At 39.1% G+C, this 19,122-nt stretch overlaps 3 protein-coding genes across 3 annotated transcripts; 2 read left to right on the top strand and 1 right to left on the bottom strand.

The window, feature by feature from the left end:
- Nucleotides 1-2,484: 2,484 nt before the first annotated feature.
- On the bottom strand, nt 2,485-5,024 carry LOC131105342 (uncharacterized). Its single transcript, XM_058053359.2, has 4 exons — nt 4,912-5,024; nt 4,788-4,839; nt 4,553-4,703; nt 2,485-3,229 (listed from the first exon to the last, which is right to left on the bottom strand). Exons 1-4 carry the CDS (start codon nt 4,987-4,989, stop codon nt 2,653-2,655), a joined length of 858 nt encoding a protein of 285 aa, XP_057909342.2. The 5' UTR covers nt 4,990-5,024; the 3' UTR covers nt 2,485-2,652.
- LOC131105381 (uncharacterized) lies at nt 4,615-8,693 on the top strand. Its single transcript, XM_058053427.2, has 5 exons — nt 4,615-4,718; nt 6,494-6,642; nt 6,717-6,767; nt 7,722-7,872; nt 7,941-8,693. Exons 3-5 carry the CDS (start codon nt 6,728-6,730, stop codon nt 8,512-8,514), a joined length of 765 nt encoding a protein of 254 aa, XP_057909410.2. The 5' UTR covers nt 4,615-4,718; nt 6,494-6,642; nt 6,717-6,727; the 3' UTR covers nt 8,515-8,693.
- Nucleotides 8,694-13,729: 5,036 nt separating this feature from the next.
- On the top strand, nt 13,730-16,001 carry apoeb (apolipoprotein Eb). Its single transcript, XM_058053193.2, has 5 exons — nt 13,730-13,810; nt 13,878-13,941; nt 14,023-14,176; nt 15,068-15,355; nt 15,431-16,001. Exons 2-5 carry the CDS (start codon nt 13,899-13,901, stop codon nt 15,774-15,776), a joined length of 831 nt encoding a protein of 276 aa, XP_057909176.2. The 5' UTR covers nt 13,730-13,810; nt 13,878-13,898; the 3' UTR covers nt 15,777-16,001.
- Nucleotides 16,002-19,122: the final 3,121 nt, after the last annotated feature.

The raw sequence follows: 19,122 nt of genomic DNA on the forward strand, positions 1-19,122 counted from the left end.
TGATCCAACATGAAATGGGGAAAAATGCTGCAACCACATACAGTAAATGCTGCCACATACAATGTCAGACTAATGGGGTCACATCAGTCTTTAAAAATACATTTTCTTCACGTCTTTGTGAAAGACTTAACATAAACATATGGTGCTTTATAATACTGTCAAATATAGAAGGGCCAATTTGTGTGTTTATATCATAGTCATCACAACACAATGCCACTGGATGTTGTTATTATTATTATTATTATGTTAATTCAGTCAATAGGTTACTTTCTTCGCTTTGCTATGTGTTCATAGCTACGTTTGCTTGAATTTATAGTCCGTCCCCAGGAAGGTTTCTGTTTGTGACGTCCCAGCCAAAATGGCACCGCTTCAGAAAACACTCTGGGGCCGCAGGTCAAAAATCACCACTTAATTTCACTTCTATTTCATTGTTGTTTATCTACGACTGCAGTATGACAGAAACATTTTGTTGTGGCCTACCTTTACGTTTTGTTCTGTAAAGTTGCAGCATTTCTGTTTCTGGCGTTTTGTGTGTGTTTTTGGTATTTGCAGCATTTTTCCCGTCGTGTTTGTTGTGATTGTGTGTTTTTGGTTTGGATCATTTCTCTTTGGAGCATGTTTGCCCTTGTCAGCCACCGTAGTAGATGATGAACAAGAAAAACATGTTCAGGTTTTCGTCTAACCACCAACCAGCTATACAGCTAGCAATACTGACAACTAAACAATCAATGAAGTGCAAAAAGTTAATTTCCTGGAGTTCTGGCTACTCCAATAATGCAAAGAGACAATAAACCATATAAAACCCTCCCCTAGATATATTCAAAAAAGAAATCGTTTCGAACATATCCACATCCCGTAATCATCCTGTGTGGGCGCAAGCACAAACAAGGTGGAACAACAAGAGTATCTCTTGTCATCTGCTGATTACAAACCAGACCGCAGTCGTCCATTTACAAACTCTTATCTCCATCCAAATGACTCAAACCCATCGCCATAAAATGGAGCTACAAGACGCATCTTGTTGAAAGAGAGAACACAGGAACAAAAACAACCCCCTCCCTTACTTGATCACAGACATCCATCTTGGCTCCGGGATTAGAAAGTGGCCCATGGCTTTCTTTTATGATACCTTATGGCATTGATGTTGTGATTAGTACTTCAAGAGGGCAAGACATGTCGGAGCATGGTGACTTGACATCACATCAGTCTTGTTTGTGGTTGACTCTTGGAATCACGCCTTACAATTTATCAGGAAAGTACAAAACTTTCTATACTACTATAACTCCTAACCTACACTAAGGTGACCCAAACCTCTGACCTCTTCACCCAGTCCTAACGCTGACCCCAATTCTAAGCCATAATCCAAACCCTGTCCCCACAACCCTAACCCACCCTGAGCCACGAACCACAATCCCAAGATGTTTTTATAGCCTTATATGCCATTAAGGTCAAATCGGTCCAAAAAACAACAATGTCCCAGACCATAAACTTAATTTTACATTTATTATCGATGAAATTATATAACTTTAGCAGTCAAGATTTCTTATTTCTATTTCTATTTATGGTAATGGTTTTATTTCATTTGAACATGCATCATATTACAATTGAATGCATCACATAATCAGTTCACAGTTCCACATGTCCAAAAGGAGTAGGAAGAAGCAAAATCCTAGTTATCTTGATTAATCAACTACAATGTGTCATTGTATCATTATGCCACTGTATGGTCATATCACCTTGTACTTCGGTACATGACAAAAAAAACTTAAACTATATTAGGAAAGCAGGGAGTGAACAAATGTAACAGTTACTGATTGTAAAAGTACCAGATGGAGCGGTAGGATTTAATAAGCTTTGCTTCTTCCTACTCCTTTTGGACATGTGGAACTGTGAACTGATTATGTGATGCATTCAATTGTAATCTGATGCATGTTCAAATGAAATCAAACCATTACCATTTGCTATTCTGATGTGCAACAAAGTGTAACAGCTAGTGAGTTAGAGCCAGAATAAGATAAAGAACTTTCAAGGAGCAGGAATCCTTTGTGTGCAGGAGTGTCATTGGACTCCGACCTTCCACGTTGGACGCACACAGCATCACAACTGTTATTGCAAATTATAGGCTGAGCTTTTGACACAAATCCGTAATAATAGACCTACTGGTCATTGGTGTTGCTGACGTTTTGGCCTGCGTGCCGACACAGAGTGATGCATGTGGATTGTTGGCGAGCCGTGACATGTTGGATGAAATCAACAATGTGGGGCCCACGGGAGGAACAAGAGGAACTGTTGTGTAGTGCACAACATGTCAGGACGAGGCAAGCGGAGTCAAAATAATAAGACTTACCTCTCAGAGAAAACTCGCAAACTTTTTTGTATTTAAATTATTTCAAAAAGTTATTCATAGTTGCTTCTGTAGATGGCAAACAGAAAGTATGATGATAACCATAGAAATTGAAATATGAATAGAAAAAGAATAGAGCTGTGTGACATTTTTGTTTGATGAGGATTGTGTTTATTACTGTTTAAATAGCAGTACAAACAATAAATAGTTGACTAATTGAGCTTAGCAATATACATATACAATATTACATTGTGTACAATTCGGATATTTATTTGATGAGATTCCATATTCCCAACTTTTGTTGACGTTTAGATTCCACGGGCAAAGGACTGGTAGAGGGCCATGAGCTTTTCCTGGAGGTCCTGGGCCAGCGGATCGAGCTTTTCTTTCAGGTCTTCAGCATAGGGGGCCACCATTTGTTGCACCAGATGGGCTGTCTGGCTCAGCTCCTGCTGGAAGTTATTGGCCATGGGGGCGATGCTGTCTTGGAAGTTGACCATGTGCTGGTCCACCTTCTCCCTCAGGTCGTCGGTGTAGGGTCCCAGCTGGTTTTGCAGCTGCCTGACGCTCAAATCCAGGCTGGCCTTCAACTCCTCGCTCCTCTGCATGAGGATCGCTCTCAAGGCGTCCGAATCCAGGGTGTCAGCGTAGGGGGCGAGCTCCTGTTTGAGCTGTTCCACTCTCTGCTGGATCTGGACTTTCATCTCCTCGGTGTAGGGCTCCAGCTTCTGTCTGACAGAGCTCAGCTCCTGGCTCAGCACGTTCCTCAAGATATCGGCCTCGGAGCTGATCTTGGTCATCAGGCTATGGGCTGCCGTGGGAAGCTTCTCCTTCAGGTTGCTCACGTACTTGCTAGCCATGTCGGCACTCTCCGCCAGACGAGCGCTACAAGGTGGATCAATGAGATGCCATTAGTCCATCAAAAGAGAACGTAGAGATGCCCCGGTTGATTGGCCACCAATCAATCGGACGATTTCCTTGAAAAATTCCATAGCAAGGGTGCAACCAGGAATTCTGGCCACTTTGGAAAAACAAAAAAATCACATTGTCCCACGCCCCACACCTGCCCCGCCCCTTTATTACTTAATAATTACGTCTTTTTACGGCTTGGAGTTGTCCTAACCTTTCCCCCTTCTCCCCTTGGCACCACAGGCCAACAGCATTCATCATACATAGATTTTTTTTTTTAATTTACACTTGTGGGCCGATTTCACTCATGGATGATCGGTATTGGAATCGGCAGCATTAAACCCTGATCGCCGCATCTCGAGATTAACATTACAAAAATATAGTAAAAAAAAATAGTAAAAAAATGTTTTTAATAGATCAAGTCTCCATTTTGATACTGCATTTACAATAATGGTAATCGTTTTATTTAATTTGAACATGCATCAGGTTACAGTTCCACATGTCCAAAAAGAGTAGGAAGAAGCAAAGCTTATTAAATCCGACCCCTCCATCTGGTACTTTTACAATCAGTAACTGTTACATTTGTTCACTTCCTGCTTTCCATAATACAGTTTAAGGTTTATTTCATTTTATTTTATTTTAATAATGTACCTCGTACCGAAGTACGAGGTGATATGAGCATCCAATGACATAATGGGTACCATAGTAAGTGTCAATATAGTGATATGTATAGCACATCATGACTGGTTCAAGACTCTTCATCCTTGTATTTAGCAAACATCAACTGCTTGTATTGTTTCTTGAATTGGCTCATCGTTGTGCATTGTTTGAGGGTCTTACTCAATCCATTCCATAGTTTGATTCCACATACTGAAATGCTATGGCTTTTTAACGTAGTCCTAGCATATAAGTGTTTCAATTTTAGATCATATTTCTCCTCTCTTGTAGAGAAGTATTGGATGACATTTTTAGGTAATTGGTTATTTTTAGCCTTATGCATTATTTTAGCTGTTTGAAGATGAACTATATCAGCAAGTTTAAGTATTTGTGATTTTAGAACTAAGGAGTTAGTATGTTCTCTGTAGGCGGCATTATGAATTATGCTTACCGACCTTTTTTGCAGTACATTTAGCGAGTGAAGATTGCTTTTCTAGTTATTACCCCATATTTCCACACAATAAGTAAGATATGGTAGAACCAGAGACATTCAATAATGGCTCAAAAATGTAGCAAAACAATTGAACAATAATATCAATATAGTGTACTGAGACTGTAATATAGATTTTTATCAATGCTTACTTGACTTCCTCTCCAAACTGTGACTTTCTCATCATCTGCAGGGTGTCGTCAGCGGTCTGGGTGGCCTTGGCGATGTAGTCCCAGAAGGCATCGGTCAGAACCTCCAGCTGAGGCTTGGGAGCGTCCGCGTAGAAGAGGTTGGCATTGCAGCCTGAAGCATGGAGAGGTTTGATTTCTATTATTCTTTTTTTTTTTTTTTTTAAGACATCGAAGGGTTATGGAGGTTGAGACTTACCAGAGAACACAGCTAAAGCAAGCACCACAAAGATCCTCATGATTGCGTCTTGCTGGAAAAGTGAACATAATTGTTAGTATGAACGTTCTTTTGGGGGGGGGGGTTGGCGGTGCAAAATCCTCACCTGCTCTTTGTTGGTCAACAGTGTATGTGTGTGAGTGTGTTTGGCTGCTAAGCGTCTGTGTGCATATATACTGAGCATTCATGACAGTTGTACTCCAGGAGGCAAAGTCCAGGAGTCCTTGCCATGTTGTCACAAATAGGTCACATGATCATTGCGGTTATAATGCACAACCCATGCTAGCCACCTTTGGAATAAGTCACTTTTTCCTCTAAGTCAGTTTTTCCTCTTTCTATCTAAAAGCAAAGATTGGATTTCTGTAAAAAAAAAAAAAAAAAAGTACTTAGTATATAGCCCCCATTTCTTCATGTTCGGCAGTAAATGGCGGTCAGATAATAGAAGATAACAGCGCTATGATGGTACCGCTGGACTTTGAAACAGGGTCAAGACAAGCGGGTCTTACTGTCTTTAATTGAATTGTCATGGTACAAAATAATATAGTATACTATATGAAATGCACCAAATTAGACTAGCACAGTGTAAGAAGAAATAGTCCATTCCAGGCTGTGAGTGTGTGGCCAACAAAGTATTTTCTAACTCTACAGGTTACATTTTAGGTCATATTTAATATTGTATCATCTTACAAGGGTTTTAACTGTAAAATAAAGTCATTCATGTCACTTCAGTCATCTTCATTCATTTGAACATGCATCAGATTACAATTGAATGCATCACATAATCAGTTCACAATTCCACATGTCCAAAAGGAGTAGGAAGAAGCAAAGCTTATTAAATCCTACCCCTCCATCTGGTACTTTTACAATCAGTAACTGTTACATTTGTTCACTTCCTGCTTTCCATAATACAGTTTAAGGTTTTTTTTTATTTTAAATTTTTTGGGGTTTTTTTTTTGGTTGTTGGTCTATATTTTTTGATATTGTACCGCTCGCTTACTGGGTGGCAGGCTTTTGCTGGAACATTTGAGTAGACGGCGTTAGCATCCAAAAGATGCCATTTGCCTTGTCAGATTTTTTGGTTTTGTATTCAGCATATTGTGAGGCTGTTTTAATGGAAAAGGATAGTTTGGGTACACAATGTGTATTTTCCGCAAGGTGCTTCTACCATCAGCTGTCCCAACTATCTTACCTTGACCAAAACCCGGCAAGAAACACAAGCACCGATCAACAAAAAGTCCAAATCCCAAAAGATATTCGACTGTGGAACATATCTACTGGATTTTGTCTCGGAATCTTACAACGCTAATATTAGTTTCATAGCGAAACAGTGATCATGCTTCACTCGGCTTCTGTCCGTGTCCCTAACAGACACCAAGAAGGAGAATCGTTTGCTGTACGGGTTTTAATTAGGAAACAATGTGTTGATGTCACTGATGTTCCTCTGACGGTGGCGTAGTGTGCTGACCTTTGGGCTGACTGACTCATTGGGACCGTCATTGGAACTTTGACCCAGAAAAAGAATGTATGCATTTTTTCTGGCTAGGTTACCTGGCACAGTGTGACTTGACATGAAAGAAAAATCAATTTCAAGTAAAAATGGACAGAATCATACGTCAAATAAATAATTTCTACTGCAGTGATTGTATATGTGATGGCTACATCACACCTTTGTACGTGTGTGTGCCGAGGACATCAATGAAGATAGCGGGGCTGAGTGACAGCGAGGCAAGAGGCACCTGGACTTTGGGATCATTACCGTCCGCTTTGCTATAAAAGCAGCAGGAGAGCATCAGTTGAGCAGTAGCACTGCAGAGTTCACTCGCAGATACTCTCACAGGTAAGACAACACTTTTTCTTTGCTTGCTAAATGCACTCACTAACTTGCTTGTCTTCTTTTTAAAAAAAATATAGCTCCAACAACCATGAAGGTCCTTGCTGTGCTGGTTTTGGCCGTCTTCACTGGTGAGTCAATGACACACATTTTTTGTACTGGAAATGTCCCTTGATGCTGGAGTACTTTTAGTAAGCCCTACTGGGAACGCATTGTTTTGTGTAAAGTCAATGCTAAAAGTCCTCATTAGTTCAATTCCACATTTTTCAATGAAATCAGTTCCATCTCAGACAGCCTAAGAGCAACACCAGAGACACAGAGACCAAAAAAAGGTCAGTAAGGATAATTCATAATGCCGCCTACAGAGAACATACTAACTCCTTATTTCTAAAATCACAAATACTTCAACTTGCTGATATAGTTAATCTTCAAACAGCTAAAATAATGCATAAGGCTAAAAATAACCAATTAGCTAAAAATGTCATCCAATACTTCTCTACAAGAAAGGAAAAATATGATCTAAAATTGAAACACTTATATGCTAGGACTACGTTAAAAAGCCATAGCATTTCAGTATGTGGAATCAAACTATGGAATGGATTGAGTAAGACCCTCAAACAATGCACAACGATGAGCCAATTCAAGAAACAATACAAGCAGTTGATGTTTGCTAAATACAAGGATGAAAAGTCTTAAACCAGTCATGATGTGCTATACATATCACTATATTGACAGTTGCTATGGTAACCATTATGTCATTGGATGGTCATATCACCTTGTACTTTGGTACGTCACAAAAATAAAATAAAAACAAAAAAAACCTTAAACTATATTATGGAAAGCAGGAGGTGAACAAATGTAACAGTTACTGATTGTAAAAGTACCAGATGGAGGGGTAGGATTTAATAAGCTTTGCTTCTTCCTACTCCTTTTGGACATGTGGAACTGTGAACTGATTATGTGATGCATTCAATTGTAATCTGATGCATGTTCAAATGAAATAAAACCATTACCACTTTTGTGGCAAATTTTTATTTATTTATTTTGGTAACATTGCCACTTCTGATGTCATCTTCATGCGTCAGGCTGCAATGCCAATCTCTTCCACGCTGATGCCCCCAAGCCTCAGCTGGAGGTCCTGACTGATGCCTTCTGGGAGTACGTGGCCAAGGCCACCCAGACCGCTGAAGACACCCTCCAAATGATCAAGAAGTCCCAGTTTGGACAGGACATGAGGTACGGCACGCTCGGGACGTCATTTAAAGAGTAAGGAATGTGTCCTTTTACGGTCCCGTCTCCTTCAGTGCTCGTCTTGCCGATGGTACCAACGCAGCCAACCAGTACGCCGTCACCCTGCACGACCAGCTGCCCCCCGTCGCTAAGGAAATGATCGCCAAAGTGAGCACTGAGGCCGACCTCCTGAAAGAGCGTGTCGCCGTGGAGCTGAGCACCATGCGCGGTCGCCTGGAGCCCTACACCGACAACATGAGACTCCAGGTCCAGCAGAGGGTGGAGCAGCTCCAGACCGAGCTCAACCAAATCCTCACCATGGATGCCGAGACCCTGAAGACCGAGCTGTTGAGGAGGAGCGAAGAGCTGAAGACCAACCTGGAACAGAGCGTGGCTGATCTGCAGGCTCAGCTCGGACCCCACACCGACGACCTGAAGCAGAAGGTGGACCAGCACCTGCTGACCTTCAAGGAGAGCGTGACCCCCCTGGCCGAGAAGGTCCAGATGGAGCTGATGCAGAGAGCCCAGCAGGTGAAAGACCTGGCCACCCCTTACGTCGGCGAGTTGAGGGAGACCCTGGACCCCTACGCCCAGGACCTCCAGGCACGTCTGATTGCTCTCTATGAGTCCTTCGTCAAAACCAACTAAGTCAGCTACAAACTGAAACATGAGCATAAGATTCTCCTAGTTTGTCAACAAGGGGGGTGACACTTTCCCATCAGTATTTACTGGTGTTCATGGCAACATTTACAGTAGTACCCAGTTTTTGGTCTGTGACCACCAAGCAGTCTTCCATCACTATTTAAATAAAGACTCAAAAAAGAAAATACCAATCTGACTTGTGACTTCTTAATTCTTACCAAAACCACATTGTGTCTTTTTATTTGGTGTTAATGGTACAGTCTAAAAAAAAAAACAGGAAGCAGCCTGCTAACAAACAAAAATTGTAATCTACTGTATGTGGTCATGTTTGTTAATGGTAACCCCCCCCCCCCCCCCCCCCACCACCACAGTGATAATGTGGCCACTTCAACCCAACAATCACAGGGACTCAAGTCCCTGCCAGACCTCTAACACCCTAACCAACCCCCCCATTTTCCTTTTGATGTGCGACATGTGGTGATTAGGTATTGAGCAGCTAACGTAAACATCCAAGTTGAAAGAAATGCCAACAGAAAAGCCCAAAACACAAGCGGAGTCAACTCTTTTGTGATAGTTGAACAAAAGCTGAAGCAGGAGTGACTAAACTTTTGAGGCGTTGAGGGTCGCATACGGGAAAAATGATAGGATACGAGCGCCACTTACTGTAGATACCGTATGTTTTAAAGCTGCATTTGTACATAGGCTAAGAAGTTATATATGGTAATGGTTTTCTTTCATTTGAACATGCATCAGATTACAATTGAATGCATCACATAATCAGTTCCCAGTTCCACATGTCCAAAAGGAGTAGGAAGAAGCAAAGCTTATTAAATCCTACCCCTCCATCTGGTACTTTTACAATCAGTAAAATATAGATTTCAAGAACAGAATTGCGATTATTAGTCCAATATTTCAACGTTCTTCTTAAATAATCTTCAGAAAGTTTATTTTTGTAATATTATGACTTTATTCGCATAATATTTAGACTTGATTGCCATAATATTTATTTACGCTGAAGCCTGTCCCAGCTGTCTTTGGGTGGTGGTGGTGGTGGTGGGGTACACCATGGTTTATTCGGTTATTTTCATATTATTTTTTATTTTTTTATTTCTTATTTTGCTTATTTTAATATTTTAACTTTATTCGGATTGCTACAATTTTTGCTGTTCTTTTTTTGTATTTTTCGATATTTTGCGATATTTCAAGATATTTTGCGATATTTTGCGGTATTCTGCGGGTCTCATTCCAGGTAACTCTGTGCCAAAGTGATTATGCGAATTGACTTTTCTGACTTTTGTACAAATTCCAAATTTTTACAACCTTTACTTTCGGAATTTTACGATAGTCCTTTGTTGTTCTTTGTTCTTTGTTGTTGACAGCAACCCAAGCAAGACTTTACTCATGACTGCCACCTAGTGAGCAAAGAGTAGCAGGGAGGCCCATTTACATTCATTCATTCATTTTTACCACTATTTTACAAGATGTATGTAATTGGGCCTTTCTGTTCCTATTTGCAAGTTGACAACTTTCTTGAAGCACAAACTTAAAAAAAAAAAAGTACATAGGGGTTGTTGTGTCAGAGCAAAGAGTCTTGCCTCATCACGAAAGACTGGACTGGACGTGTTTTCCCCCGTGTAGAACGTTGATGAAACATCCTGTTTGCACCTTTCTCGGGTCTATTTAGTGCCAATCCCTGCTGGCTTAGCCGGCGTTCCTGATTGCTCCCACGCTGTGCCACACAGCAGCAAACAACATTCCTTTGTCCCGCCTCCAGCTGCTTTCGGAACAACATTATCCCAGTGAGCAAGATAAAAATAAACGCCCTACTGTACAGAGTTTATCCAAGCTGCTGTATCGCAAAAGAGCTTCCCTTGCAGTTAAGGCTACAGGTACATTATGAGAGGTGTCCTGGCTGGTCCAAAAAAAAGACTTTTTGTAGACAATACCCCTTCAGAAGAATTAGAGTATTTATTGAAGGAACCTCCCACATTCCAAAAACATGCTAGGTTAATTGGCGACTCCAAATTGTCCATAGGTATGAATGTGAGTGTGAATGGTTGTTTGTCTATATGTGCCCTGTGATTGGCTGGCGACCAGTCCAGGGTGTACCCCGCCTCACACCCCAAGACAGCTGGGATAGGCTCCAGCACCCCCCGCAACCCTCGTGAGGAAAAGCGGTAGAAAATGAATGAATGAAGGTGAAATCATAACCATAGATTTTTTAAAAAAATTTTTAAGGAGGCTAACTTGTTTTTACACTTGCACAACAATTAAAAAAAATGCTTAAACACCAAAACTAAACAAGTCTTGTGAAGTCACGTGAAAAACTACTTGGTGAACTTTATGTTTTTTTCGACCCCATCTTGTGAGTATTTTTGTTTTATTTTAGTTTGATTTAACTTTATACTTGCAAGAATTAGCGACACAAATCTAGCTGAGATTCAAAATGACGTACTTTTAAACGGCAGTAACCTCGCTGACTCGGACTGTGGTGGTAACGTCATCCCAAAAAAAAAAAAAATCACATTAGCTCAGACGAGCCTTTGTACACACTCCGTCCTGTCATGCTTTGTTTTTGTCTTCATTTAACTTTGTCAGGCATTTTTACTGTCACGACTTTCTCACTCCCCAGCCCCCCCCCCCCCCCCATCCCCATTTGTGCGCATTTTGGCCTTGTGAAAGACGCTTTCATTTCCTAAAAAAAATTTCCAAAAAAAAAAACCACATGCTAACAGTCCACTAACAGAGAAATAAGTCAAAGTCAGAAGTACACTACAATACATGAAGTACTGGCAAGTTAAACATCAGAATGGTTGACCCCCACCCAAAGTACTACAGTAGGTTATCATGTCTTATCATGACCTCACACTAATTACCCACTCAACTAATCTTTGCTCCTGCTCAGAAACATGTCAAAGTCTCAAAAGGGCAAGGACCGTGACACATAGACACACGGACACATGACACCAACACCTTAAATAAAAGTCAATTAAATTAAACTAAATTGTTTGCAAAAAAACAACAACATTTTAGCAATGTATTAATAATTTCCCCCATCAGATTAATCAACTAATAAAAATTTTTTTTTTAAAACAATGTACAACTGATAAAACCTTTATTTAAATAAAATAAAATACACCCCTTGGATTGGACTGCATTACATTTTTGAGGCAATAAAGTGTAGAGTGAGTGCATGTGTACAATAAATACTCAAAGTTAACATAAGTATTCTTAACCAATTTGCTACCAAAGACGTTTATATAAATGTTTTTCAACCGCACTGCTCCTTTCGAAAGACGTATTCATGTTTTTTTAAACTTATTTTTTTTTCATGAGAGGCCCAAAGAGGTGATGATGCAACTTCACAATAGCAGAGATCATGTTTGGTGCAGTTTTAAACTGATAAAAAAACATCCACATTCTTGCAGAAGTGTAGTAAAGTGTAGTGTAGCAAATAGTTTATGGTGTTATATTTGTGTTTATAGTGGTGTTTACATTTGGGCGAAATATGGCTATATTTGTGTTATACTTGAAAAGTATCTTTTCACAAAAAGCCTGATATTTAGCAAACTTACCTATGTTCTACTGCTGATTACTAAAAAGTGAGGTAGAAAAAAACTTTCTGATGAAAGAGTAGAGTCTAATCTTCCATGGTATATACCATGTCTATATAGCCCAAGTACACAATATTCTGTGTGCCTTGAAAAATGTACACAATGTACACAAACCTTTTACATACAGCAAACCCCAACTTGCTGACTCCCTTCCTTTGTGTTCCAAGGAATTGAAGTATTTATCCTACGATGTAGAACCCCAAAGTGCCAACTGGGGGAGGGAGGTGTGAATCTGAGCGTCATTTACATGAAAAAAAAAGACACCAAGTTGACATCCTGCCGTTACGAGTGTTTCTATTCAGGTGGAAACACTTACTTGTTTTAGTGATGCTGATGATCAAATGTGGAGGTTTAACACCTGCTGAGCTCCAACTGGCCTTTTTGGCGTCGGGGGAGTCCTCTAACCTGATTGTGGATAATAGCAAGATACATGAATACATGTACCCCAAAAAGATAAAAAAAAATATATCACCAATTTGGGCTTAATTTTATGTTTTTAGGTAATTATTATTACTATTAATGCATAATTAACTAACACATAATAATGTTGATAATGTAGAATTGTATTGTGAAAATGTTTAAAGTAATATTCTTTAAATTAAATTAAATTAAATTAAATTAAATTAAATTAAATTAAATTAAATTAAATTAAATTAAATTAAATTAAATTAAATTAAATTAAATTAAATTAAATTAAATTAAATTAAATTAAATTAAATTAAATTAAATTAAATACAGCTCAAATTTAATTAAATTAAACACAGCTCAAATTTAATTAAATAATAAACATAAACATAATAATGTTGATAATGTAGAATTGTACTGTGAAAATGTTTAATGTAATATTCATAAAATTAAATTAAATTAAACACAGCTCAAATTAAATTAAACGAAACACAGCTCAAATTAAATTAAATTAAACACAGCTCAAATTAAATTAAATAATAAACATAAACATAATGTTGATAATGTAGAATTGTACTGTGAAAATGTTTAATGTAATATTCATAATTAAATTAAATTAAATTAAACACAGCTCAAATTAAATTAAATTAAACACAGCTCAAATTAAATTAAATAATAAACATAAACATAATAATGTTGATAATGTAGAATTGTACTGTGAAAATGTTTAATGTAATATTCATAAAATTAAATTGAATTAAATTAAACACAGCTCAAATTAAATTAAACTAAACACAGCTCAAATTAAATTAAACTAAACACAGCTCAAATTAAATTAAACTAAACACAGCTCAAATTAAATTAAATAATAAACATAAACATAATAATGTTGATAATGTAGAATTGTACTGTGAAAATGTTTAATGTAATATTCATTAAATTAAATTAAAATGTTTTTAATGTAATATTCATTGAAGAGACATGCTTTGGTCCTGTTTTTATTTGTGTTTATTTTATTATGCATCATAGTATTGCAACAATACTATATTTCATTTATTAAGTTGTCATTTTTCTTTACCCCTGACTGTACATGCAACCTTTAACCTTCTTTGTCCACGCAGACGTTGCATAAACAATATGCGTGGAAGGAAAGGAGAGAAGACAGCAGGATGCAATGATTGCTAGCCACGCCCACCTCCTAGCAACCCCTCCCCTGCCTCAGTGAGCCCATAAAAAGTGAGAGCCACTGCAGGAGAAACACGGACAAACTTCTTTCACTTCAGGTAAGATGAAGAGGAAACATTATAGAAAAAAAGAAGTAATAATTCACGTGTTGATTTTTTTTTCCAGGTGTTCGTGACTGCAACAACCATGAAGGCTGTAGCTCTCATCCTCGCACTGGCAGTCATCACTGGTAAGCGTCTTATATGCGGCAATAAACACATACTATATCGTCTACTGTATATCTAACATACTGTATGGGTGTCCATCACAGGCTGCAACGCCCGTGTGGTGCGCCAGGCCGATGCCACCCCAAAGAACTGGGAGGAGGGCGTGGAACGCTTCTGGCAGTACATCTCTGAGCTGAACCAGAAGGCCGATGGCGTGGTGCAGACCATCAAGACCTCTCAGCTCAACAGAGAGCTCGAGTAAGTAAATCTGATTAACATAAATATGATTAAATTAGTAGTTCTAATAGAAGAATACTACTTGGTTAGTACTAGATTTAAGAGTCACTGATAGCACTAGCAGTGGTTTGTTTTGGGTACAAACCTTTATTGGGTTGTTGTAATCAGGGTTAAATGTTAGCTAAATGTTAGACCTGGGTTTGATTCTGTTCATGCGGTGCGTCGGTTTACTCCGGTTTCCTCCCACATTCCAAAAACATGCTAGGTTAATTGGCGACTCCAAATTGTCCATAGGTATGAATGTGAGTGTGAATGGTTGTTTGTCTATATGTGCCCTGTGATTGGCTGACTGGCGACCAGTCCAGGGTGTACCCTGCCTCTCGCTTGAAGACAGCTGGGATAGGCTCCAGCATATGACATATAAGCGATAGAGAAAATGGATGGATGGATGAAATGTATAGGTGTTCTACTTAATTTAGTTTACTTTAGTTTAATTTACTTTAGTTTAATTTAATTTAGTTTAATTTAATTTAGTTTAATTTAATTTAGTTTAATTTAATTTAATTTAGTTTAATTTAATTTAATTTAGTTTTAGTTAAATTTAGTTAAATTTAATTTAGTTTAATTTAATTTAGTTAAATTTAATTTAGTTTTATTTAGTTTAATTATTAAAATGCAATAAATGTTAGTTAAATGTTAGACCTGGGTTTCCTCAGACATTCCAAAAACATGCTAGGTTAATTGATGACTCCAAATTGTCCATAGGTATGAATGTGAGTGTGAATGGTTGTTTGTCTATATGTGCCCTGTGATTGGCTGGCGACCAGTCCAGGGTGTATATAATATAATAATAATGATTCCATAATTATTCCAAATATTTGTGGTACCGTCTGACATTTCTTTTATTGGCAGCACCCTGATCACAGACACCATGGCTGAGCTGACAGCATACAAAGACGACATCCAGGCCAAGCTGAGTCCCTATGCCACCGCCTCCACCGGTCAGCTGACCACCGACCTGCAGCTGCTGGCCAACAGGCTGCAGAAGGACATGCTGGACGCCAAGGAGCGCAGTACCGAGTACCTGGGTGAGCTGAAGTCCATGGTGGAGCAGAACTCCGGTGACGTGCGCGGCCGCATCGGCTCCTACACACACAAGCTGAGGAAACGCCTCACCAAGGACACCGAAGACATCCGCAAGTAAGATAGATTTGAGCTTTTTAAAAAATGAACGCTTCCGTTTTGACGTGGAAACTAACCATTTATCAAAAACAGCATTGTGACCACCTACCTGAGCGAGATACAGTCCCGCACCTCCCAGAATCTGGACACGGTCCGACAGAACGTGCAGCCCTACGTCCAGCAGGCCGGCGACACCGCCTCTCAGAAGCTGACCGACATCTCCACCATGCTGCAGAGCCAGGCCGCGGGTCTGGGCCAGCAGCTGGAGAGCCAAGCCGAAGGTCTCAGGACCCAGCTGGAGGCCACCGCCGAGGAGCTTCGCACCTCTCTGGAGGGTAAGATCGATGAGCTGACCGAGCTCTTCTCCCCTCTTGCCACTCAGATCCGTGAAAAGTTCGACACCATTGTCGAGAAGGTCAAGGAGACCGCCACAGTTTAAAAAGAGACTTTGAAAAGGGTCTGTGATGTTTCACAACCCTGGAAAAGGAGGAAGTTGAGCGTTACTGATTCAGTCTTCACTTATAGCTTTGCTCTCTTTGTAATCTTTACACGTCAACATTTTGTTGTAAATACACAAACCCAGTGGGCCAAACAGGGCGAAACCACCATCAATGCACCCAAAATGCAAGTTCTTCATTTCAATAAACACTTTTTTATTCCGTCATCTGCGGCTAGTTGCTTGTTAGCGTGTAGCTCTGTCCACCATGCTGCTGTCTGGTGTGAACAAAAGTGAATAAAGAAGCCAGAAAACTCAAAACTCTGCCCCTTTTCTTGTGTTTTTTTTAAACGTCAATAAGCTCCACACTGTATTTAACCACATATGTACACATTTTACACTTCCCAAAAACTGCATGCTTTGAATGGGGAAAAGTACCGCCATCTGGTGGACAAAAATAAACATTTATAATTGAAGGCCAGTTCTCCAAACTGAAATCTTAACACACAAGCATTGCATTAGTTTTTGTTTTGGATCAAAAATGTACTTTTTTTTGTGTAGCATTTCCATTTAAGGAAGTCAAAAACAAACAGACCTCACAGACACTCAACAGGGGCCCCAGAAGCACCCAAAAATGGTATAAAAGGACAGCGTTTGAGGGCGGCGATTTTTGACAAAAAACGTAAGGGTTAGTATGTCGTTCTTTTCAATTTTTTCAACTTGCTAAAAATGCACTTTTCTGGGCAAAAAAACAGCGTAAACCTCACACACACTCAACAGGGGCATGAGAAGCACCCAAAAATGGCATTAAATGCCAAAGTTTGAGAGTGTTGATTTTTGAAAAAAACGTAAGGGGTTAGTATGTCGTTTTTTTCAATTTTTTCAACTTGCTGAAAATGCACTTTTCTGGTCAAAAAAACAGGGGAAACCTCACACACACTCAACAGGGGCATGAGAAGCACCCAAAAATGGCATTAAATGCCAAAGATTGAGAGTGTTGATTTTTGAAAAAAACGTAAGGGGTTAGTATGTCGTTTTTTTCAGTTTTTTCAACTTGCTGAAAATGCACTTTTCTGGTCAAAAAAAACAGCGAAAACCTCACAGACACTCAACAGGGGCATGAGAAGCACCCAAAAATGGCATTAAATGCCAAAGTCTGAGAGTGTTGATTTTTGAAAAAAACGGAAAGGGTTAGTATGTCGTTTTTTTTCAGTTTTTTCAACTTGCTGAAAATGCACTATTCTGGTCAAAAAAACAGCGAAAACCTCACAGACACTCAACAGGGGGCCCAGAAGCACCCAAAAATGGCATTAAATGCCAAAGTTTGAGAGTGTTGATTTTTGAAAAAAACGTAAGGGTTAGTATGTCGTTTTTTTCAATTTTTTCAACTTGCTAAAAATGCACTTTTCTGGGCAAAAAAACAGCGGAAACCTCACACACACTCAACAGGGGGCCCAGAAGCACCCAAAAATGGCATTAAATGCCAAAGTTTGAGAGTGTTGATTTTTGAAAAAAACGTAAGGGGTTAGTATGTCGTTTTTTTCAGTTTTTTCAACTTGCTGAAAATGCACTTTTCTGGTCAAAAAAACAGCGCAAACCTCATAGACACTCAACAGGGGCATGAGAAGCACCCAAAAATGGCATTAAATGCCAAAGATTGAGAGTGTTGATTTTTGACAAAAACGTAAGGGGTTAGTATGTCGTTTTTTTCAAATTTTTTAACTTGCTTCTAATGCACTTTTCTGGTCAAAAAAATAGCGAAAACCTCCCACACACTCAACAGGGGGCCCAGAGGCACCCAAAAATGCCATTAAATGCCAAAGATTGAGAGTGTTTAATTTTGAAAAAAACGTAAGGGGTTAGTATGTCGTTTTTTTCAATTTTTTCAACTTGCTGAAAATGCACTTTTCTGGTCAAAAAAACAGGGGAAACCTCACAGACACTCAACAGGGGGCTCAGAAGCACCCCAAAATGCTATTAAATGCCAAAGTTTGAGAGGGTTGATTTTTGAAAAAAAACGTAAGGGGTTAGTATGTCGTTTTTTTCAATTTTTTCAACTTGCTGAAAATGCACTTTTCTGGTCAAAAAAACAGGGGAAACCTCACACACACTCAACAGGGGCATGAGAAGCACCCAAAAATGGCATTAAATGCCAAAGATTGAGAGTGTTGATTTTTGAAAAAAACGTAAGGGGTTAGTATGTCGTTTTTTTTAGTTTTTTCAACTTGCTGAAAATGCACTTTTCTGGTCAAAAAAACAGCGAAAACCTCACAGACACTCAACAGGGGGCCCAGAAGCACCCAAAAATGGCATTAAATGCCAAAGTTTGAGAGTGTTGATTTTTGAAAAAAACGTAAGGGGTTAGTATGTAGTTTTTTTCTGTTTTTTCAACTTGCTTCTAATGCACTTTTCTGGTCAAAAAAACAGGGGAAACCTCACAGACACTCAACAGGGGCATGAGAAGCACCCAAAAATGGCATTAAATGCCAAAGTTTGAGAGGGTTGATTTTTGAAAAAAAACGTAAGGGGTTAGTATGTTGTTTTTTTCAATTTTTTCAATTTGCTGAAAATGCACTTTTCTGGTAAAAAAAACAGGGGAAACCTCACACACACTCAACAGGGGCATGAGAAGCACCCAAAAATGGCATTAAATGCCAAAGATTGAGAGTGTTGATTTTTGAAAAAAACGTAAGGGGTTAGTATGTCGTTTTTTTCAGTTTTTTCAACTTGCTGAAAATGCACTTTTCTGGTCAAAAAAACAGCGCAAACCTCATAGACACTCAACAGGGGCATGAGAAGCACCCAAAAATGGCATTAAATGCCAAAGATTGAGAGTGTTGATTTTTGACAAAAACGTAAGGGGTTAGTATGTCGTTTTTTTCAAATTTTTTAACTTGCTTCTAATGCACTTTTCTGGTCAAAAAAATAGCGAAAACCTCCCACACACTCAACAGGGGGCCCAGAGGCACCCAAAAATGCCATTAAATGCCAAAGATTGAGAGTGTTTAATTTTGAAAAAAACGTAAGGGGTTAGTATGTCGTTTTTTTCAATTTTTTCAACTTGCTGAAAATGCACTTTTCTGGTCAAAAAAACAGGGGAAACCTCACAGACACTCAACAGGGGGCTCAGAAGCACCCCAAAATGCTATTAAATGCCAAAGTTTGAGAGGGTTGATTTTTGAAAAAAAACGTAAGGGGTTAGTATGTCGTTTTTTTCAATTTTTTCAACTTGCTGAAAATGCACTTTTCTGGTCAAAAAAACAGGGGAAACCTCACACACACTCAACAGGGGCATGAGAAGCACCCAAAAATGGCATTAAATGCCAAAGATTGAGAGTGTTGATTTTTG

Source organism: Doryrhamphus excisus, linkage group LG5 (genome assembly GCF_037039965.1).
Source record: "Doryrhamphus excisus strain RoL-2023G ecotype Guam linkage group LG5, RoL_Dexc_Guam_v1.1, whole genome shotgun sequence".
Classification (NCBI taxonomy): Eukaryota; Metazoa; Chordata; class Actinopteri; order Syngnathiformes; family Syngnathidae; genus Doryrhamphus; species Doryrhamphus excisus.

What these genes read in the sequence shown, in the direction of transcription:
- LOC131105342 (XM_058053359.2), bottom strand. Translation starts at nt 4,989, where the DNA reads ATGCTCAGTATATATGCACACAGACGCTTAGCAGCCAAACACACTCAC. An exon ending in TGTTGACCAACAAAGAGCAG is followed by an intron (nt 4,840 to 4,911) that starts GTGAGGATTTTG and finishes TCACTTTTCCAG; the next exon opens with CAAGACGCAATCATGAGGAT. An exon ending in TGCTTTAGCTGTGTTCTCTG is followed by an intron (nt 4,704 to 4,787) that starts GTAAGTCTCAAC and finishes TCCATGCTTCAG; the next exon opens with GCTGCAATGCCAACCTCTTC.
- LOC131105381 (XM_058053427.2), top strand. Translation starts at nt 6,728, where the DNA reads ATGAAGGTCCTTGCTGTGCTGGTTTTGGCCGTCTTCACTG. An exon ending in GGTTTTGGCCGTCTTCACTG is followed by an intron (nt 6,768 to 7,721) that starts GTGAGTCAATGA and finishes TTCATGCGTCAG; the next exon opens with GCTGCAATGCCAATCTCTTC. An exon ending in CAGTTTGGACAGGACATGAG is followed by an intron (nt 7,873 to 7,940) that starts GTACGGCACGCT and finishes CGTCTCCTTCAG; the next exon opens with TGCTCGTCTTGCCGATGGTA.
- apoeb (XM_058053193.2), top strand. Translation starts at nt 13,899, where the DNA reads ATGAAGGCTGTAGCTCTCATCCTCGCACTGGCAGTCATCACTG. An exon ending in CGCACTGGCAGTCATCACTG is followed by an intron (nt 13,942 to 14,022) that starts GTAAGCGTCTTA and finishes TGTCCATCACAG; the next exon opens with GCTGCAACGCCCGTGTGGTG. An exon ending in CAGCTCAACAGAGAGCTCGA is followed by an intron (nt 14,177 to 15,067) that starts GTAAGTAAATCT and finishes TTTTATTGGCAG; the next exon opens with CACCCTGATCACAGACACCA.